The 22881-nt window shown below is 43.3% G+C and overlaps 1 protein-coding gene and 1 long non-coding RNA gene across 14 annotated transcripts in view; one reads left to right on the forward strand and one right to left on the reverse strand.

The window, feature by feature from the left end:
- Window positions 1–11889, reverse strand: part of THAP9 (THAP domain containing 9) — a 25872-nt gene extending 13983 nt beyond the window's left edge. For 2 of the 6 annotated variants that reach the window (XM_084973608.1, XM_084973607.1), the window contains exons 1-5: window positions 11717–11889; window positions 8657–8852; window positions 4522–4717; window positions 2816–3119; window positions 234–384 (exon numbers count right to left, since the gene is read on the reverse strand). In XM_084973608.1, the coding sequence (XP_084829734.1) occupies window positions 234–384; window positions 2816–3119; window positions 4522–4665 (599 nt within the window). In that variant the 5' untranslated portion in view covers window positions 4666–4717; window positions 8657–8852; window positions 11717–11889. The remainder of the gene's footprint in view (window positions 1–233; window positions 385–2815; window positions 3120–4521; window positions 4718–8656; window positions 8853–11716) is intronic. The other 4 variants (XM_084973605.1, XM_084973606.1, XM_084973610.1 and 1 more) reach the window with 2 other exon arrangements.
- Window positions 11650–22743, forward strand: LOC100737511 (uncharacterized). Of its 8 annotated transcripts, none has more exons than XR_014813473.1 (9): window positions 11650–11820; window positions 12354–12502; window positions 15017–15153; window positions 15473–15541; window positions 17260–17354; window positions 17579–17718; window positions 18069–18145; window positions 19439–21004; window positions 21135–21785. It is a non-coding gene; the product is annotated as an uncharacterized LOC100737511 (long non-coding RNA). The 8 variants fall into 8 exon arrangements; XR_014813471.1 differs by lacking the exons at window positions 11650–11820; window positions 21135–21785 and adding exons at window positions 12058–12216; window positions 22446–22689 and having other exon boundaries at window positions 17252–17354; window positions 19439–20782; XR_014813472.1 differs by lacking the exons at window positions 11650–11820; window positions 21135–21785 and adding exons at window positions 12058–12216; window positions 22446–22689 and having other exon boundaries at window positions 19439–20782.
- Window positions 22744–22881: the final 138 nt, after the last annotated feature.

The following is a 22881-nucleotide window of genomic DNA, read 5'->3' on the forward strand; positions in this document are numbered from 1 at the left end:
TAAGGATCCAGTGTTGCCGTGAGCTGTGGTGTAGTCGCAGACACGGCTTGGATCTGATGTTGCTGTGGCTGTGGTGTAGGCTGGCGGCTACAGCTCCGAATGGACCCCTAACCCGGGAACCTCCATATGCTGAGGGAACAGCCCTAGAAAAGGCAAAAAGACAAAAAAAAAAAAAAAAAAAAAAAAAAAAGAACAGAATGTTTGTTTTAACATCTAAAAAAAAGTTCACTTACGTTCTGAGGATGGAAGAGTGAGGCAGCTTGAGGATCTTTCTTACATAATCATAGACTTTGCTGCTGCACAAGTAGAGTGTACATGCAAACTGCTTCATTTCTGTGGAGTACCCAGCGGTTTCTCTCCAGTTATACAACTCCCACTTAAAATCTGTTAAAATAAAGTTATTCTTTGTGATAAAAATGTGTACAGTAACATTTTCAGGCACAGATCAGAGAATTTGTATATAAGATGTATCAAGCACCAAAATTCAATCACTTTTTTCTTTGTTGGCATGTGTGTGAGGCATGCGGAGGTTCCTGGGCCGGGATCAAACCAGAGCCACAGCTATAACCAGAGCCAAAGCAGTGACAACGCCAGATCCTCAACTCGCTGAGCCAGGAGGGAACTCCAAAATACAATTACGTTTTAAATGAGTTTGTTCAGAGGCCAGTCTCAGAGGTCAATGTTCAGAGGCCAATGTTCAGAGGTCCAATCTCAGAGCCTGCGGACTAATTCATCCTTGGGTCGTTTTACGAGCGAGGGAAGAAAACTGTTTGACCGTGAGTCACTGTGTTTTACCATATTCATTGGCAGCCTGAGTAGAGATTTTTAGAGGTACAGGGAGGAAAATGAAATAACTGAATAACATTAAGTCTCTGGATTATGAGGACATTTATTTATTTGCTTTAGTTTGTCCCCTGATTATCCTTTATTTATCTGAGAGTGAAAAATGAGCCATGAAAAACACTTCTGGGGGAGCTCCCCTGTGGTCAGCAGGTCAAGGATCTGGTGTCCCTGCGGTGGCTTGGGTCGCTGCTACGGTGTGGGTTTGAGCCCAGACCTAGGAAGTTCTATATGCCACAGGTGTAGCCAAAAACAAACAAAAAGGAAGTTCCTGTCCTGGCTCAGCAGTGAACAGGAACCCAACTAGTATTCATGAGGACAAGGGTTTGATCCTGGCCTCACTCAGTGGGTTAAGGACCCAGCATTGCCATGAGCTGTGGTGTAGGTCACAGAGGCAGCTCGGATCTGGTGTTGCTGTGGCTATGGCATAGGCTGGTCACTGTAGCACCAATTCGACCCCCTAGCCTGGGAACTTCCATATGCTGCAGATGTGGCCCTCAAAAGACAAAAAGATAGAACAAACAAACAAGCAAAAAAACCAGAAAACATAAAACCACTTCTGAAGATAAGGTACTATTCAGAATGCACAATCTTTCCTACCATAGAGAGAAAAAATAAAATCCTCTGTTCCTAGCGTAGACCCCCTATTTACTACCATATTCCTCTCTTGGAAACACACAAAATAGTCTCTTCCTTTGGAGAGATCTGCTTTTTTCTAGAAACAGGACAAGCTTTATTATTATTATTTTTGATCAGAAAGTAAATCCAAACTCTGCTGCTTTCATCAAAGAATAAGTTGGTAGTTTTTATTTTGTCTCTCTTCAAATATCCTGGTTCACAAAGACTAGCTAGTCTTTCAATGGACATATATATACTTTATAGAGTATTTTAGAAAAAAAATTGGAGACATAAAATTTTCAAGCCAGAAGCATTCTGCAAATTATCTAGTTCAACTCATTGCAAAAAAGACTTTAGTGGGAATTCCCATTTTGGCTCAGAGGTAACAAACCTGACTATTATCCATGAGGATGCAGGTTTGATTCCTGGCCTTGCTCAGTGAGTTGGGGATCCGGCGTTGCCATGAACTTTGGTGTAGGTGGCAGAATGGGCTCGGATCTCACATTGCTGTAGCTGTGGCATAGGCTGGCAGCTGCTGCTGCAATTTGACCCCTTGCCTGGGAACTTCCATACGCCACAGGTGCAGCCCTAAAAAAAAAAAAAAAGGCTTTAGTGACAGGAGTTCCCTGATGGCCTAGCAGTTAAGGATTGTCACTGCTGTGGCTCAGGTCACTGCTGTGGTGCAGGTTGGAGCCCTGGCCTGAGAACTTGCGCATGCTGTGTTGTGCATGGCCAAAAAAAAAAGAGAAAGACCTTAGTGATAAATTACACAGCAGTTAAAATTCTCTTTATTGAGAGTTCCCGCCATGGCACAGCAGAAACAAATCTGACCAGTAAGCATGAGGTTGTGGGTTCGAACCCAGGCCTTGCTCAGCGTTGCTGTGGCTGTGGTGTAGGCTGAGAGCTGGTGCTGTAGGCCGGCACGACCCTTAGCCTGGGAACCTCCATATGCCATGAGTGCGGCCCTTAAAAAGCAAAAAAAAAAAATAAATAGAATTCTCTTGATAAATGATTTGCAGTAACATGGGGACGTGCAATTATAAAAAGTCAAAAGTACAATATACCGTATACACCACACGATCACATCTCCGGGTAGCAGGATAATGTGTGTATATATATATATATATTTTTTTTTAATCATTTATACATCTCTTTGCTTCTGTTATAACAAACACATTACTTTTAAAAATGGAAAAACCACAAAATTACTTTGTTGATTACTTTTCATTCTTTTCATTTACGCCACTGAGACGTTTCACTACTCAGTTGAAAAGAATACTTTCAGAGGCAATACAAAATACATAATGATATTCCAGAAAAACTAAAAGCTGTGTTGGGAGGTGACTGAAGAACATACCGGAAAACTGTGCTCGTAGCAGATACTCCGTTTCTTCCGACAGTAGTTTCTCTTCGACGAGAGCATCGATTAATCGTAAGCCCTTTCTCTTCTTGATCATCCTGTAGTTTTTCGCAGAGGCAAGTCTCTTTCTGGACACTTGCAGCATCTGTTGCACCTCGGCCAGTTTCTCCGCTCCTATGGTCAGGGGCCCCTTTAAACTGTAGTTGTGGTCCTCAGTAGCGACCTCTTGAGAATTATCAGGAAGCGGCTGTTTAAGGATTTTCTGTCTTGCTTTACCTTTAAGGTGTGCACCTTGGAGAACCTACGCCACCAACAGAAAACGAAGGTTACCTTACAGATGTCCGCACAATGCTTATCTATACAAACACCACTAAATGCAAAGCACTCACCTGCTTGTCATGGAGAGCTAGTTCGGAACGAAAAGGTCATACTCCCTTATTTTTTTAAATGCAGAGTCTCTAGGACAGTGCAAACAGGGTTTGGTGTGGGGTTTTTTTTTTTTTTTTTTTGCATCTCTGCAGAAATAATAACACAACGCTAACCAAAAGTTTCTGAAATGATGGAAGTAACTGGAGGAAGGTGGTGGCAGTTTGGGAAGATGTCGTGAGAGTTCTCAGTTGTTCTTTGAAGGAGCGATACCATATGGTTTAATGGGCGGACGGGGAAGTTATTTGTGCAGAAAGGAGGACAGGACAGAGCGCAGGCTTTGGGATTAAGACGCCTGGCTCCCTCATTTCTTGGCCGTGACTTCATCTCTACAATCCCTTATCGTCTCATTTATAAAATGAAGATAACAATACAGAGCTGTCCTGAGGAGGCAACAAGATAATTTCTGCAAACCACCTAGCGCAAGGCCTGGACCACTGTAGGTCACAATAAATCGTAACTATTATTAATTTTACACACAAGCGAAAAAGCAAGTCGACTTATATATACAGTGGGTAAGTACACGTGTTTGAAAAGGGAATTCGAAGCAGTTAGAGCTGCACAAATCGATTAATAGAAAGATCTGTGAAATTATGAGTTTGGATTTAACTCCAATCACATTCTTCAGAAAGTGGGGATGAAATAAAACCACACCGAAAGAAAGAGACACCAGTGAGTAAGAGGAAGGTTAGGGCGGTGCCAGGACAGGACAGCTGGATGACTAACTGCAGGCTGCAGACAGTGACTGACTCACACGCCAAGGTGTGGCTGAGGGTGAAAGGGTAAAGTAAAAACAGTCAAAAGAAACAGAAGACGTGACACCAACACCAGAGACTGACTCGTGTTCCATATACCTCGTTCTATACCAATGTTAATACTTAGGTATGGTTTTGGTCAACATCAGTAACACTTTTGGGGAGAGCCCCCCAAAAGGATAATTTCAAAGTATTATGGGAGCTGCTTCATACTTAAACAAGAGCCTGAATTCTAAGGCTGTTTATATTCACTAGTTGATTTCTGTGATCAGTTTTGTAACCGTTCTGTGTATCGAGACATACCTTATTTTTTTAAAAAGCTCCAAAGCTCAATTACAAATATTACCTACATGTTTTTTACAAAACAAAACTCGTTTTCTAAGCATTCAAAACTTATTGGTGGACTTATTTTAAGAGCTACCTTTTTGTTTTTATCTCTGGAAATTCCAGCTATGACGTGAGCTGTCTTGATTTTTAAAAGCTCTGTAAGATGTCGTTTCGTTCCCACCTAGATTCAAGTACCTTGTATAGAGAAACAGAAGGCACTGCTCCTTTTTTCAGCTTTCTTCTTATGCCATATGACTCAAAGTCACTTTCTTGAAAATGTTTGGAACATAGCATAGCACCTGGTCCTGGAATCCAAATCTTTTTGCTTCTGGGGTCCATACGATTAACAGCCCTGATCCATTGTGAGCGCTGTATGGTATCGGTTGGAAATCTACAGCAATCATATTAAAGTTCCATTAACATGAAAATATTATAGTAAGGCTACAGTAGTATTTATTGCATAAACCCATTTATTTAACTGCTTGTATAGACATTAAATCCGATTAAACTTGCATTTGACTTTTCGAATCCAAAAGTTCAGTACTTAAGGGATCTCATCTGTTTCAATTTGTATGTGGCCAACTCTCATATTAAATTCCCTACCACATTCTGTCTTCACAGCCTACAGAATCTGCTCAAATTTAATATGTGTCTTTCCCTTCCTATGGCAATTTAAAAAAAATTTTTAAAAATTTTTTGGCTGCACCCACAGCATATGGAACTTCCTGGGCCAGGGACTGAATCTGAGCCACAGCTGCAGCAATGCTGGTGCCTTTAACCCACTGTGCTGGGCTGGGGATCAAACTCTCAACTCCACAGCGCCCCAAGCGGCTGCAATCAGATTCTTAACCCACTGCAACTTGGTGGGAACTCCTCCAATGGAGATTTTAAACTATGTCCACAAATTATTTGGTATGCCTCCTTTCAAGGGGTGGAGACTAAGTCCTCTCCCCTGGAATATGGAATATGGGAGTTAGTGATCGGCTTCTAGGAAACATAAAAAAGCAGAAGTGACAGTGGGCAATAAGATTAGATCATAAAAAGCACTGAGGTTCATCCTTGCTCTCTCTGCTGGTTTTTCTCTGCTTGTGTGTCATAAGCAGCCCTATGGAGAGTCCACTGGACAAGAAACAGTCATCCAGGCAAAGGCCACACGAGAGAGCTTTTTTGAAAGTAGATCCTTCAGCCTCAGTCAAGCCTTCAGATGACCTCAGTCTTGGCTAACATTTTTTTTTTTTTTTGTCGGCTACACTACAGCATATGGAGATTCTCAGGCCAGGGGTCTAATTGGAGCTATAGCCACCAGCCTACACCACAGCCACAACACCACCAAATCGGAGCTGCATCTTCGACCTACACCACAGCTCATGGCAACACCGGATCCTTAACCCACTGAGCGAGGCCAGGGATCAAACCCACAACTTCATGGTTCCTAGTCGGTTTTGTTTCCACTGAGCCACAACGGGAACTCCGGCTAACATTTTGACTGCAATCTTTCGTGACACCCTGTAACACCCAGCTAATCAACTCCTAAATTCCTGACAGTCAGAAATTATGTGAGGAAATCAATGCTTCCACTGAATTTTTTTTTTTTTTTTTTTTTTTTTTTTGCTTTTTAGGGCCACACCTGTGGCATGTGGCTGTTCTCAGGCTAGGGGTTCAATTGGAGCTGCAGCTGCCAGCCTATACCACAGCCACAGCCACACAGGATCTGAGTCACCTGTGTGACCTACACCACAGCTCATGGCAATGCCTGATCCTTAACCCACTGAGCAAGGCCAGGGATCGAACCTGTGTCCTCATGGATACTAGTTGGGTTCCTGTTCACTGCTGAGCCACAATGGGAACTCCTCCCCTGAATTTTGAGGAAATTTGTTACTCAGCAGTAGAAAACACGTGCCTTTCCTGTACCCAAATTTCCTATTTTGTTCTGAAAGGTACTTTTCCCAAGCCTTGAACATAAAAATTACCTTGCATTTCTCTGACAATCCCAGCCAAATTGTTATATTTAGAAATAGCTGAGGAAAAAAGTCATGAAAGTAATATGATGAAAATCCCAGAACTACTCTTTCTGCTTGGTTTATCTTGGAGACAGATCTATAGATAGCTGTATGCGTTTACCTATTTTAACTTGGGCTTTTAAAGCACATAGTTGTTAGGAACTGAAATTTGTGAAAAAACTTATGTTATCAGCTAACTGTTAGGGAAATGAGAGAGCAGTATGATAAAACGTAATTGTGAGATACTTTCTCAATCACCTTGAGAAAGAACACTGAATTGGAAAATTTGGATTTAAGCTGAAAGTCTCTTGTCTCATGTACATGGTATTAGCCATGTGTCAGCTTCCCCCAGGGCTGGGAGGAAGAGTACAGGAGGGTTCAGAGGAGTTTAAAAGCACTCTGTAAGTGGCAACGTCCTATCCTAAGTTTTCTCTTTCTAGGGAACAACTAATTCCATCTTGGGGATTTTTTTTTCTTTTTATTGCCACACTTGCGGCATAGGGGTCGAATTGAAGTTCTAGCCGCCAGCTGATGTTACAGCCACAGCAACGCCAGATCCTTAACCCACTGAATGAGGCCAGGGATCAATCAAACCCGCATCCTCATGGATACTAGTCAGGTTCACAACTTGCTGAGCCACAGTGGGAACTCCGAGATTTCCTATTTTATTGTTCCAGGAAGATGATGGTACTTGGTCAAGACAGAATGGACAGGGAATTCTTTTTCCGATAATGATAAGGACATCTTCCTCTCTTCACTGGGTTCCCTTCTTAGCTGACCGTGCATGTTCCTAAGGCTGACTTCACAGATTGGCTGTGGTCTCTAATCGGGCAAGGGACCATCAGAAGTCGACTGGTCCACCAAGTTACATCAAGAGCCTGATTCTCTGGTGCCGAGCTTCCCAGTGGCACGCCTGGTGAGGACAGTCATCCACCCTTCTAGTTCATGGGGTGGCCTGGGCCACCTGGAGCTCTTCAAGTAGCTACATCAAGCCAGTCCCAAATGGCTCGGTAGGTTTTTCCTCCAGGTATTAAGCAAATATTTCTGATGCGTAAATGACACAAAAAGGGTTGGTGAAAGTCTATCTATGTACATATGCTTTTACACATATGACCACTTAGACTGAGTTTTAGTCTTAAAAAAATTCTCCAAGACAGGTTTTCATCCTTTTACAGAAGATGAAACCAAGAGCAAAGCCAAGTGGAGTCACCAGCAGTCAATGAAAATTGGAATTCATGTTTTCCTGGACTAAAGCCACCTCTAGCAGAAGAAAAACCCCAAACCAATCATCATCTCATGTGCACAATAATGAACTGGTTTCCACTGCAACAGAGTCCATTTTTCTCCCTCCTGTTGGCTGATGTCTTTTTATCCTACCAGCTCCCCGCACACCAAATATCTTCCATAAGAGTGGCTGACAGAATCCCTTTCACAGTGGTTACATCTGGGGAGGGAGAGAAAGGGCTCTGGGTTAAGACTTTAACTCCACCTTTAACTCAGGTCTCCTCCAAAGAGAAGGAAAGCAAACATGTTAACATCTGCTTTTCCTAGTGGTGGGTAAATAGGTGTTTGTTACAAACTATTTCTTTGTCTGCTAGTGTGTTTGAAATGCTTCATCAATAAAACTTTTTTTTTTTTTTTTGGTCTTTTTGACATTTCTTGGGCCGCTCCTGCGGCATATGGAGGCTCCCAGGCTAGGGGTCCAATCGGAGCTGTAGCCACTAGCCTATGCCAGAGCCATAGCAACGGGGGATCCGAGCCGCGTCTGCAACCTACACCACAGCTCACGGCAACGCCAGATCCTTTAACCCACTGAGCAAGGCCAGGGACCGAACCCGCAACCTCATGATTCTTAGTCGGATTCGTTAACCACTGCACCACGATGGGAACTCCATCAATAAAACTTTAAAAGCAAAATTCATTGCAATAATTCAGGCAAGAATCCTTCCAAACATACATATATCTCTTTGGTTATGAAATAAATTAAATTTCTTAATCACTTTACACCAACAAAAAGAGAATGAATCAAAGGGCCACTTTCATTTTTCACTTGCCAGTCTCACTTTGCATTTAGCTCTTTGTGGCAGGGCACCAATATTTTTGTAATAACAGTAACACTTTTGAACCATTTGGATTCAGGCTTTTCAACCAGAGCCCCTTGCTTATGTCCTTACAACTTCTTTCACAGCTCTGGTGATGGTGCTGGGATGCTGGGGAAAGCTTCAGAGGACAGAATATCTGAGCTAGAGCTGAAGGGTCAATAGGGGTTTCTCATGCTGATAGCGGCCCCTCCAAGCAGCTACAAAAAGGAAGAGATATAAAATAATTACTTGGATCATCCTGGCTGATAAAGCATTAAAAATAAGGTCACTTGGAGGCTTGAAAGGTGAGTACAGAGGTGGCTGGGAGTGGTTATAGATGGGCTGGGAAAGTGCAGGTCAGATCACAAAGCATCTTGCATGCATTCCAGTAAGCTCTGGATCCATCCTTCAGCTCAATGGCCACCGCAGGAGTCGCCCTCATATACTGAGAGTTGAAGAAATGATTAAAATTTATTTTTATAATGCTCTGCCCCATCTTCTAATTTTTGTGTTTCGTATTAGTACATACCTTCATACGTGAAGGTATGGACTATATAAATCACTATGCATATATCCAAGGCATGCACTCAGATTTTTTTTAAGGAAAGAGCTCCACCACGAGTCTGAAGATGGTAGCTTCAGGCCATGGCACGTTGACCAAGTCTCTCCTTCCCCTATTACCTTTCCTTGAGCCCTTGCTTCAGATCAGTATCAACCTTGTCACTAGGACTAACAGCATAGTATCTTAACACCTTTTCCTGTCTCTGTTCTATCCTGCCTTCATTACAACTTCCTACACGTGTGTTTAATTCCACCCACACATACGATGAAAGAGATACAGAGGGAATGTGATTCAGGTCGGAAGAGAGGTGTATGAGGAAAGGCTTCACAGAGAAGCTTGGAGTCTGTTTTTTAGGCACTGAGGAGCCCAAGGGATTAAAATCCTTCAGGGAACCGGCATAAAACTTGCATTTTGAAAAAAAGTCATTTCCAGGAATCTAGAAAATGGAATAAATGGGAAGGAACTCATGCTGGAAAAACCACAGCAGATTATTGCAATAACTGTATCGCCTTTTTTTTTTTTTTTTTAAATTAAGCAGCTCTTACTTTGGTCCTTAGTATATAAAGCAAATAAAAGCAATGAGTGAGTTCTTCCCTATTGAAGGAAACTAGGAAGAAGTCAGGAAACGGGGCAGCAAAAAGCTGAGGAAGAAATGAAGAAATGAAAGGCAAAGGAGAGAACCAGGGAGACAGTGTCTGTACAGCCAAGGGAGGTGAGGGGTTCAAGGAGTGTCCATATGACTAAAAGTTAAGAGGCCAAGAGAAGGAGTGGGAAGTGCTCCTGCAGATGTGGCAAGATTACTGGCCACTCGGTGCTGTTTCCTTATAGAGGTGACAGATACCTGGCTTACAGTAGGTGGAAAAGCCAACAGGACTTAGACAAGCAGACGTCTGCTCCTGTTTGGGGGAGCCCGGCTATAAAGGGAAGGCGAGTAGTGGCGAAGAGAGAGGTACACATAGGCTCAAGAGGTTTCCTATCTGTGTTTAAAAATGGAAGTACTGTGAGCAGGCTCAGTGTTTTTAGGCAAGTAACCAGCAGAGAGAGCAGTTGAAGATAAAAAGAGAACAGGAACCAATTGATGGAAACAAATCCCAGAGAAGAAAGGATACAATTATAACAGCCTAGATGGAGGAACAGCCCTATTTAAAATAAGCAATACTGCAAAAGGCCTATCAGGCACCCTTGAAACTCCCTAAGTTTTTTTTAGATAATTTATCTCCAGGCTACTTTTTCTACATTGTATCTTCACTTTCCATTCCTTAATATTTTTCCATGCTCTTCCTACTTAATATCCTCCTCCCACCCTACCATCCCCCTCCACGGATCTAGGTTAAGGTTCAAGGTCCAACTCAAATGCCGCTGGTCCCATGAGATCTTTTTGGTCTTTTCATAAAAGTGCTCTCTCGGTGGCTCAACTCTATACTTCGTGTTGCCTTAATAGACTACCACTTAAAAAAAAACAGTGTACATTTCTTTTTGTCTGTGAGGATCTGTTCCATCCACTTTTCTACTTCTGATTTCAATGGCCTATACCAGACTGGACGACAGATGCGGGTTCAGATTAGACGGGCCTGAAAACAACACCCACTTTTGAGCCAAAGGAAACATCCTTGCCATGATAAGATACATCCTGAGTGCGACTAGGCTTGCAGAGTGCAGCCTAAGGATACTGAACAACTACCAATGATAGGCAGTGAAAATCCGAAATCAAGAGTCCCCTGCGGGCCCCGCCGGGCACAAAAGCCCCTCCATAGGCCGTCTTGCTTCACAACGACCTCCCCCAGCCCCCTCCCACTACTATCTTGTTCTAAAGAAAAGTAAAAAATCAAATTAAATTTTAAAAAAACCCTTTAGTCTCCTAGGCCTTCCCTGATCTCCAAAAAGCAGACACAGGCAAATTCTAACTAAGGAAGTGAGGGAATGCGGGGGGGGGGGGGGCAGTTAAGCCAGAGAGCACGAACGATAGTTCCATGATAAGACAGAGTCCAAGATCCTCCTCAAGGGCTGTACGTAATAGCCTGATGGCTATCTTTAAGTTGTTCTGCAAAAACTAACCCCTGCCCAGCTGGAAGATAGTGACTAGTCGCTGACCACAAGCACTTGGACCCAATTTATTGGAACCAGAAGCCTGATGATTGACATTCTCCAAACACCACCCTGTTACCTCACTCCCACTCAATCCGAATAAATTCATGCACTCCGCAGCCTTTACCCCAAGACTGCTTTTCAAAACTCTACAAGCCCATCGAGGAATTTAGGTCTTTTGAGCATGGACCCCGGTTCTCCTTGCTTGGCACTGTGCAACTAACGCCGAACCACAACCTGGTCAGTAAACTGGCTTTGCAGCGCGGTGGGGGAGCGAACTCGAGTTCAGTTCACTAACAAAACTGATCTGCACACATCGCCCGGGCGAGCCCCACACTCTAATCGATGAAAGCTCACGCCTTCAACGGCACTTCTAAACTGCATTCCCTTCCCCTGCAGTAAGACGCCGACAGGAAGCAAGACTCCTTTAACTCGTGCTAAACGCTGTCGGGCAGCGGTAAGCCGTGAGAATGCAAAGCCGCCAAAGGCACCGAGCACCAAGGTGAAGAACGGCCTTCGCTCTCAAGGTTGCCCAGTCCCTCCGCCCAGTCCCACGCTACGCACGTCGCGCCACGTCGCGGGGGACGCCCCGCCCGGCCCCGCCCCCGGCCTGCAGCCAGCCGGCCGTGCTGGGAGTTAGCGCGGCGGCCGCTCTCACGCACTGGTGGAAGGAGAGGCCCCGCTCGCGGCTCAGCACGGTGTCCCGGGTGCTGCAGCCCACTGCCGAGCAACTTCGGGTCATCTTCTTGTTAGGTGGCGCTCCACGGTCGGTGCTCCTTCGACGGCATGAAACGCTACAAAGTTAGCTCCGCCCGCTGACTGGGCGCCTACGACCTTTATTTATTGGAAAGGCGGGATCTTAAGGCGCAAGACTCCCACCCTTCTTTTCGGGGGGCGCTGCGCCTGCCGCCGTGGCCAATCACAGGCCACGTTTTGTCCCAGCAGCCAATCAGAAAGACCAGAACGATTACGACGCCATTGGGCCGCCCCTCCCTCGCTGGTCGAGGGTGGTTAGTGGAAGCAACTGGCATGGGTTCCTTTTCATCCGCGCTGACTAAATCCATTGCCATCGCGCTTCTTGTGAGGCCCAGAGGGAGCATGCGAAGGGGAGAGGCAGCACCAAACTTGAAGCGAATCCATAGGCGTACCAGTGTGTCTCCGGGTGCGAGCTCTGAAAGTGGCTGGAGGGTGTGATGGAGGGGGATAAACGCGGCGCCCTAGCAATGTAGAAGACAAAATTGGACCCCAAGTGAATTATTTGCTGAGAGGCATGGCATTTCTTTGCATTTTATTTTGTAGTTCCTTGATGCGGAGACAATGGTGTGGTTGACCGTAGGTGTGTGTCCTCGGAGGAGCTTGGATGAGAATCTCACATGAAGATAAGTCGACTTTTAATTCAACGAACCCTTTTCTGCAAAAGCTTGTGCCCCAGTGGGGGAATTAAGGAGGTAAGAAGGGGGCTCTCGGGGAAACGCACTGTCTAGTGGGGACCCGTCAGTAGCCTTACCGACAGGGGCAATGAAATGGTTTTGGTTGGGATGTGGATGGCTTTCAGGAGTGAGACGATCATGCATAGAAGGACGTCTTTGTTAAGCCCTTCGTGTATACGGTATGAGGTTTCAGGTCTCATAGAAGAAAAGTGGGGCCAAGTAGGGCCTAGTTTCTCTTTTGCATCTTTAAAGAGGTCCTTAGCATATTAAGTGGTATCGTTCCTGCCTAACGTTGCAGGCCCATCATAGAGAACAGAAATGTTTGTAATTTGTTCATTTCTGTCTCTAGCTGGCAAGAATGAGTCTAGCACTTCCAAGCAAGATTGTTCTTTTTCCCTTTTTTGTTTGCTTTATCCAGAGTCTAGCCAGAAAGATTCATCTCAAGGTATTACTTACAATTGCTTTCCTTTATCATACGCTTATATCTTACTTGAACGCAGTTAACGTAATTTTTGCTCATGTATTTTCGTTAAAAGTTACAAAGCCTAAGATAGTCCATGAATTTGGGGGAAATTGGTCCATGGGGTTTACTTAGCTGCGGGCTGTGCTAAGGGTAGGACCTGGATTTAAAACACCGTCAGTTGTTTAGACTGTTAGAAACTTTTATTTAGGGCCAAACCTGCAGCATATGGAAGTTAGGCCAGGGGTTGAATGAGAGTTGTAGCTGCTGGCCTACCCCCCAGCCACAGCAACCTAGATCTGAGTCACATCTGCATTGTACACTGCAGCTTGCAGCAGTACCATATCCTTAACCTACTGAGCCAGGCCAGGGACCAACCCTCATCCTCTTGGATACTCTTTGGGTTCTTAACCCACTGAGCCACAAAGGGAACTCTAGAAACTTCTCTATCACTCAACGAAATAAGGCCTGAATGAGGCTAAATGGAAATATGAATAAGTTTTCAGTTAAAAATTGGTTGCCTTCTTTGGGGGAGGGGTGTAGGTAAAGCTGTAACACATACTCCATACAGTTAACCAAGTGCACAGTTCGATGGTGTTTAGTATATTCACGAGCTGTGCAGACACCAGCATAATCAATTTTAGAACGCATTAGCTGTCACTCCTTGTATTCGCCCTCCCACAGCCCCGGGAAATCGCTGATCTTTGTGTGGAGTTGCTTATTTGGGATACCTCATGTAAATGGAATCAAATTAATGTGTGGTTTTTCATGCCTGGCTTCTCTCGTTGGAATATTTTTAAGATTTATTTTTGTAGTATCAGTACTTAATTTCTTTTCATTGCCAAAAAAGATTCTATTTTGTTGATGCAGCACATTTTATTTATCCATTCATCAGTTGATGGACATTTGAGTTTCTTTGGGGGGGGCTGTTATGAACAATACTGCTGTGAACATTAGTGCATAGGCTTGTGTGTGGGCATATGCCTTCATTCCTCGAGTGTATACCTAGGGGTGGAATTGCTGGGTCACAGGTTAACTCTTCTGTTTAACCTATTGCGGAAATGCCAAATTTTTCTCCAAAGTGGCTGTACCATTTTACATTCCCGCTAGCGATGGGTGAGGGTTGCAGTTTCTCCACATGTTCTTGGATGTGAAGTGGTATCGTCGTGGTGGTTTTCCATTTTTAAGGATTCAGAGTTTGTGAGGAGCTTGCTAGAGGATAATCTTTGAGTGAAGAGGCTGTGTAAGACGAATTTGTCTTTCCAGTCCCTGGCACACAAATAGACATACCTGTGTTTCTGCTATGATCTCACTTGTGTTCGTGAAAAAAAACTCTCATGCTCAGGAAAATTGTGCATTTGAAAGAAGCAGGACTTAACGGGAGGAATAGGCTCAGGGTTGACTACTCAAAACTCCTGGGCTTGGATAATCTGTACCTGGAAGGTACTCTTATGCCCTCCCAACCCATTAAAAAGGTAACTTTAAAAGGAGACTTAAAGTCTCCATTTAACAGTAAGATGTATTAAAAGAGCAAGGTTGGGGGCTGCTGGACGTTACAGATGGAAGGAGAGCTTTGGGTGAATGGGCTGCTGTTAGACGGACTCAGAGGTAATGTAACCTGCTGTGAACCTGGGGAGCAGGAGGAGGTGGGTGTTGCTCAGGAGGGAGCTCCTGGTGCAGGCCGTCGCTTTTCGTTTTAAGATAGAGCTGAGGCGTTCCCTTGGTAGTTCTCAGCCAGTTATGTTGTCTCTGAGGATGCTGGTTCAATCCCTGGCCTCACTCAGTGGGTTAAGGATCTGGCGTGGCTGTAAGCTGCGGTGAAGGTTGCAGATGCTGCTAGGATCCTGGGTTGTAGTGGCCTCGGCTGCAGCACCGATTAGATCCCCAGCCTGAGAACTTCCGGATGTTGCAGGTGCGGCCATTTAAAAAAAAAGAAAAGGCTGAACCTATCTTGCTGCTGCCAATTCAGCATCAGAGTACAAAGAGGACTTTTTTCCTTTTATTCTGAATTGATTCCTGATTCTGTGGCTCTCGCTTTATTCTGACAGTATTCTTCTAATTATTAATTACAGATGAGGTACAGAAAACTGCTCTGCTGCAGGACAGATTTACTTAAATGTAGACCCGCTAGATGAAAATAAGCAACTCACTTTACAGAAGCCACAAGGGGTCGCTGCTCGGGGTGTTAAGTGTACTTCTGGATGGGGAAGTATGCAATCCCTTCTAAAGGGAATCATTGTTTTTGAGTTGTGTTTATGTGTTTTTACATTTCCTTATAAGTTGTACATGCTTTTTGCTGCTATATTTTAAATTGTCTTATGGTGACATCGAAGTTCTCAATCGTTTGATTACATCTTTGCTTCCTCTAATAACTTCATATCCAATGATTAAATTTTCTCACTGCTGTTCACATAATGAACTGTTGTGATTATTGAATATGTAAATGAGGATATGTAACCTGGATTGAAGATGTTCATTGTAAAAGGCATTGACCAGTGCAGAAAATAATTTAAAATCTCTCTTTTTAGGAATTATATTCTTGGAGATGTTGAAAAAAGATTCCTGGGTCTTGGAAAATAATTACTAGAAATATGCAGGTGAGGTGGTATATCATTTTTTAATGTATTAAGTATTCCTGGAATAAAAACAGTGAGTTGGAAGAGGGGAGGGTTGTTCAAGTTGAAAAATGGATTTATAAAGGCTTGAGTGAAATCTCATGTCCTATTTTATGGTATAGAATCTCATTAATTTGTCTCTTTCACACACACATAGTTCTCTGTTTTTGTTTTAAATACTGCTTATTTCTCTCAACAACTCTGAAAACAAATAGATTTTTTTACCTTCTAGGACTGGTCTCATCCTTATTGAACACCTACCTTTTTCTCAGCTTTTCATTGGTTTTTTTTTTGGTCTTTTGAGGGCCGCACCTGCGCCATATGGACATGAGGAAGTTCCCAGGTTAGGGGTCAAATCGGATGTACAGCTGCCAGTCTACATCACAGCCACAGCAATGTGAGATCTGAGCCGTGTCTGCAACCTACAGCACAGCTCCCAGCAACGCCAGATCCTTAACCCACTAAGCGAGGCCAGGGATCGAACCTTCATCCTCATGGATGCTAGTCAGATTTGTTTCTGCTGAGCCACAATGGGAACTCCTTTGTCAGCTTTTTAGCAAGTTTTATGGGAACATTTGTCATCCTGATATGATAAAATGTATTTCTAGTAACTGACTTATATTCTTGCTGCATTTTTCATCCTTTCAGTTCTCTGGGTTTTTGTTTTGTTTTTTGTTTGTTTGTTTTGGAAAGCCTTGGGGTCTTGAAATTTTGGGTGACTAAATATAAAGACAGCCCTGAATCTGATCTTTTCCCAAGAATTTTAGACCTTTTCAGCTAATTCGTAAGTTGTACATTTTTTGGATATGGACTGTGACTTTCTGGGTTAGTTAATTATTGCTGTGTAACAAAGTACCCAAAACTTTGCAGTTTAGGACAGCATGCAGTTTAGGACAGCAAACACTTATTGGGTAGGAGGGCGAGGAGGAAGGGGAAGGACCTCAGCTTCCCAACTGTCTCAGTTGGCGAGCCTCCGTTCCCACACGGCTGTTGGCCGAAGACCTCAATTCTTCTTCGCTGTGTGACCCTCTCCGTGGGCCTGAGTGTCCTCGCAGGACAGCTGGCTCTCCCCCGAGGGAGTGGTCCCGGAGAGAAAGGCTGCGATGGATGCTTGTTTTTCCGATAGTCTTATTAGAAGTGATGGAACATCACTTCTGCCCTCTTCTGTTGGTCCTGCTATAGTGCAGGTGGGCACTGTGCACAGGTGTGACTACCAAGAGGCGAGGGGTCGTTGGGGACATCTCGGAGGTTGACGGCCATGCTTTAGTTAAACTTTAACTGTTTCAGTTTAGGAAGTCAAGAGATGTAACATCGGGCCCTCAAATGGGAGCATTAGAAGTATGAGAGCACACGGATTCAAAGAAGTGCTCTCTTTTCTAAGATGCATGGTTTCTTGCTTTGTGTATGTAAAGTACTTAAGCAGTGCTACGCTCTTTCTGGAGAGTTTCTAAGGAGTCTATGAGAAAGTTCATTTTATAGTCAGGACACTCTACCTTGATTAAATGAGATTTTTCTTGGACCCATTTCCCCTTTCCTAGGTGAAGGCTGCGAAGAGGTTAGTTGGAACGAGACTATAGATAGAAATTTTCTGTCCCTTCCCTGTTATTTTGCTCGGGGTGCAGGTTGACTTAGAAAAGTTGAAATTTCTGTTGAGAATTTTTCAAGGAATGTAGTCTAATTCGTTATTGGCAGTTACACAGGTATTTGACGTAACATGGAGTAAAGATGCAAATACACAGCAGCAGAGTTAGAGGAGGTTGCCTTTCCCCCCAAAGCTTGAATTTTATCCAGTGTGGTGAGTATACCTCCTTTTCTTTTTGCTGTTCCCCCCCCCCCCCAGGCTTCTGTCCCTCTTAATGAGCAAAATACAGACCTTGTCAAGCAGTCAGTGTGGTCTGAATTGGCAGAATTCTCATTAATGCCTGAGATTTGTTATCTTTTGTGTCTTTGCCCATTACCACTGCTTAAAAGTTCTTTATTACCAGAGATGACTCACCCTCTTTTCTTTTAAATTTTTAGTGCTTCTGATCATTGGAAACCTTGTCTAACAACAGAAACAGCATATAAAGCATAACCAGCTTTGAAATGTATTAAGGCGTGGTTGCCCGTCCCATGTCAGGCTTGATGTTGAAAAGACGACACTGCCAAGTTAGCAGAAGGTAAAGTAGATAAATGATATGCTTAAAATTATCTTTGTTATGAGTTTTCTCTAATTGCAGTAAAATTGGAGAGCTTATCTGTTCTATATGAGAGAATTGAAAACTAGAGACATGTGCCTTTGTTATGTATTTTTTAAAGGAAGCAAAGCAATAAAAACTTTAGGACTAGAACTTAAATTGAAAATAAAAGCATAAATGTCCAATGATTAAACTGTTCCACTGCTGTTCACATCATGATTTGTTGTGATTAATGTATGTGGATGAGGACATCACGAAAAGAAAATCGTGAGGCTTAGGGATATGATGTGGGTTTTGTATGTTGATTTGCCTGTGACTGTTTTCCATTTTAGAAACAAATCGAAGGGTGTTGTTCTCCAAGAACACCATTTATCAGATTTATCAAGAATTCAAAGATTTATATAATAAGGTAAGAGGTTTATAAATGTTTTCGTTTTGACAAAAGCCAAAAAAATCAAATTTGAGCAAAAAGACATTTGAGCAATGTGGATATTGTATTCAATTAAAATTTCTCCTTATTTTTTCACCTTTCAAAGACAACAAATAGGATTTCAAAGATAATTTTCCAAATCAATAGATTTGGTTCAGGATAGGCATTTGGGTGGATGGGAAGCTGGACTTTGAACCTTGATAGTCATTTTTTCTTAAAAATAGTGATAGAGTTCTTTCAAGTCCTGAAATTCTTAGCAACCTTGTGTTCTCGGTTTCAATTTGATGAATTATTGGATATTAGTGTGCCAGTGGACGACCATCCTATGACTTCAGCTTTGTTCAGGAACAGTAGACAGGTCAGAAGCTGAGAATCTTGAATCTAATCCCAGATTAATCTGTCCTTAATTAAGCATGTTATCTTGGGGTGTTTCTCAAATTTGAGGAGTGTGGGGGGGGTTCTTTTAAATATTCAATGTCTATTTAAATTAATTTTGTTTCTTAAAATTTCTGTAAACGTAGGTTGATATAAACTGTGTTTGTGACCCTTAATGAAAACGCTTACAAAATAAATGCACTTGAAAACAAAGTTTTTCTTTTTTCTTTTTGTCTTTTCTAGGGCTGCACCCAAGGCATATGGAGGTTCCCAGGCTAGGGGTGAAATCAGAGCTGTAGCCGCCGGCCTACACCACAGCCACAGCAACGCAGGATCCAAGCCGTGTCTGCGACCTACACCACAGCTTAGGGCAATGCCGGATCTTAACCCACTGAGTGAGGCCAGGGGTCAAACCCGCAACCTCATGGTTCCTAGTTGGATTCGTTCACCACTGCGCCATGACTCCTGAAAATGAAATTTAAACATTAATGGGATGGATGTCACTGTTTTACAGCAGTAAACATAGTGTTATCTTGCTGTCCAGTGTATTTTACACACAGTCTGGTGCCTTGTCATGATTACAGTTTCACATACATACAAAAATGTGGTTGTCCAGAACTTTCACTCTTTTGCAGACTTCAGGATTATTGAAATGACGAGAGGGGGCTAATTCTCAAAAGGATGCCTTTGGACTGTGCAGATCCTAATTTGAAGAATTCTCTGTTACATTATCTACACATTCTTCTAGCTCCAATGAGTGATTTAGAGTCTTGGAGTTAACATTCTTTTGAAGAAAGCTTCAGTTTTTGACGGGTTTGGCTTGGCTAGTAGTTAACTGAATTGGAATAAAAGTGGACTATTTTGCGAACTAATGCTGGTTTTTCTTTTTTGATATAGGTAGTCCGTCCTTTGCACCATTTCAACATATGCCTGAATATCAGTTTTCACACTGTAGACAATACCTGTCCCCCAACGAGACTGAACTTTTAGTCACAGTACTAACTGAATTATTCCGTAAACGTTGCTGCTAGCTCTTTATTCCAGAATCATTATGCAAATAAAAGATGTGCCTCATGAATCTACTTTGGATTGAGGACTGTAATAAAAAACAGTTACATCACTTCTTTCAGATTCTTGGTGATTGAAAACATCCATTAGCTGCAGATGGTAAAGCTGTGTTCTTCCTTGTCTCCCATGCAACATTTTACAAAAATGGATCATCAGAAGAGGGAATTGGTCAACAGATATGACAGCAAAGAAATGAAAAGTGCTAACACTGGAAATGAAATTAGATGTGGTTAGAAGATTTGAAAATGGTCACAACAAAGCAAAAAATAGGACAAGACCTGGGCCTACATGACACTACAGTACAAACCGTATTTAAAAGTCTGATGAGTTCCTGCTATGGTGCAAAAGGATCAGCAGCCTCTTGGGGAGTGCTGGGACGCAGGTTTGGTTCCTGGCACGGTGGGTTGAGGATCCAGTGTTGCCACAGCTGCAACTTTGGTTGCAGCTACGGCTTGGATCTGATCCCTGGCCTGGGAGCTCCATATGCCTCGGGGTGGCCAAAAAAAAAAGGGGGGGTTTCAACATCTTGTAGTTTAAATTGCACTAGGAGCGGAAAGCTGCTTATGGTTGAAATGGAGCCTTTATTTCTACTTTGGATTAAGGACTGTAATCAAAAACAAATCCCATTCAGTTAGGCACTGAAGTTAGTTGCTACATGTAAGGAAAATGCTAATTACAAGGACATCTTTTTAGTACCAGTAAAGGCTGGTTTCATCATTTTAGAAGTTAACATGAATTGATTAATGTTAAGCTATCTGGTGAAGCTACAAGCTCAAATAAGAATGCTACTGTGAAATTTGCACCCAGATTCCAAGAATTACAGGCATTCCTCATTTTGCACAGTAGTGAGAGACGACTGCAAAAAACTGCGAGATTCGGATGGAATGTAAATGGAGTTAAGGAAGGTAATGATGACCATGGGAACACTGCTGCCTGCCATTCAAGGAACAGTTCTAGACATGCGGGAAGCAGAACTTAAGGTGAAGTTCCAAGTGAAGAAAGCGGTTGTAAAGCATGAGTGCATCTCAGGAAGTGATGGTGTTGACAGACTTAGGCTGAAGGAGCTCTGCAGAGATCCATCGTGACATTGACAGCACAGAGGACAAATTTTGGAAGGTGATTCAGACTTAGAAAGGAGGATGGCAATTTACGAAGGCATAGACAAGATGCTCAGTAAGTTGTAAGATGAGTAGAAGTCAGCACTTTTCAAACTATATTTTTTATAAAGAAAACAGTTTCAATGTTTCTAGTGTTTTAAATGACTTTATTACATTTATAACCAACATCAAGAGGGGTTTTTAATGTTTTGGCAAATTTTAAGGTCACAGAACAGTCATAGGGGTTTTTTTTTTTTGTATTTTTAGGGCAGCACCTGTAGCATATGGAGGTTCCCAGGCTAGGGGTCGAATGGCCGCTGCAGCTGCTGGCCTACACCGCAGCAATGCTGATTCTTTTTTTTTTGTCTTTTTTTTTTTTTTTTTTTTTGCCACTTCTTGGTCGCTCCCGCGGCACATGGGGTTCCCAGGCTAGGGGTCCGAGCCTCGTCTGCAACCTACACCACAGCTCATGACAACTCTGGATCCTTAACCCACTGAGCAAGGCCAGGGATTGAACCCGAAACCTCATGGTTCCTAGTCGGATTCGTTAACCACTGCGCCACGACGGGAACTCCGGCAATGATGGATTCTTAACCCACTGGGTAAGGCCAGGGACTGAACCTGTGTCCTCATGGATCCTAGTTGGGTTTGTTACCACTGAGCCACAATGGGAACTCCTTAAAATACTGATTGTGTTATTTGGACATTGAGCATGAATCCATTTGTAGACAAAATCCTGTCTAATAGAATAAGGGTTGGCAACATTTACCTTTAAGAGCCATATAGTAAAAATATTTTACCCTTTACAGGCCATGTGGTCTGTGTAGCAACTATTCAGCTTTGCTCTTGTGGCACAAAACAGCCATGGACAATAACAAACCATTAAGCATGGCTGTTCCAATAAAACTTTGTGGACACAAAAATTTGAATTTCACATAATTTTCCCTTGAAACTTTTTTTTGCCATTCTTAGCTGGCAGGGCCTACAAAAGGGGGTGGGGTGTGGAGGTTTGTAGTTGAATTTCTGCAATAGGAACATGTAGTTGAAGTGTAAGATTGTATTAAATGATACCAAAATAACCTCTGCTTGCATCATCGAGTTTTGGGAAAGTTGTTTGTGTAAACCCTTTTTCCATACCATTGCACACTTTCAGGTAGTTGGGGGGGAGGGGATGGGGAAGTAGAAGTTCAGTGTTCTCTGATTCAGATGATGGTCCCACTTTTAAGTCGGAGATTTTTATCGGATCTTTAGGTCCTTGCAGCGAGAGGTAAAAATGGAAGGCTTTTTAGCAATTAGCTACTGTATCCTAAGCCTCTTGAAGTCTACTTCAGCCTTACAGAACTAAATTTGCTTTTTAAGTGGAACTGGAAGTGTAAGACGCTAAAAGGGTGTAGTGTGTACAAAAATGTGCCTGCTCCTTTAGGAGTGTTTGCCGTTTACGTGTGCAAGAAAGAAACATTACTTCCAGTGAAGGCGTTTAGAAAAAAAGACAATTGACTGGTGTAATGGGAAGAGAACTGTCCCCGTTCAGGTACTTTTAACAAGTGATAACCCTCTGGCTTTATTCACTGTGAAACAATTACTCCCTCAACTAGAAACAACGTCCAGGCAACGCACTCCTTAGATGCCAGGCTCTGGTGAAACTAGTAAAATTACATACAGAGACTGAAGGCAAATACTAAAAGATCTCGAATAGTACCCCAGCATACTAACCTGGAATACCTTATTTGCCCCACTAGGAATAACAGATCAAGAATGTCCACAACAGGGAGTTCCCCTGGTGGCTCAACGGGTTAACCCGACAGTGTCCGAGAGGATTCGGGTTAGATCCCCGGCCCCGCTAGGCGGGTTAAGGATCCAGCGTTGCTGTGGCGGCGTAGGCCGGGAGTTGCAGGTCCGACTAGACTCCTAGCCCCGGGAACTGCCACATCCCGGAGGTTTGGCTGTAAAAAGAAAACCAAGGATGTCCACCGTAGCCTTTGGGTATGACCAGAGCCTCCGGTTTTAAAGAAATTCTCAATAAGCAACGTCGTAGAAGTAAGCAGCTGGTTCGTTCAATCACAGTTCCTGCAAGGAGGCCCTAGCAGCCCGGTTTTCGGTGGTTGGTCGCGGGGGCAGCGTCGCCGGGGCTGCTGACGTCCCAGCTCCAGTGCTACGTGGCGTTCCTGCAGGCCG

Source organism: Sus scrofa, chromosome 8 (genome assembly GCF_054392235.1).
Source record: "Sus scrofa isolate SSC_HxYL_T2T_F1_AM1 chromosome 8, Sscrofa_HxYL_maternal_Yorkshire_Landrace_v2.0, whole genome shotgun sequence".
NCBI lineage: Eukaryota > Metazoa > Chordata > Mammalia > Artiodactyla > Suidae > Sus > Sus scrofa.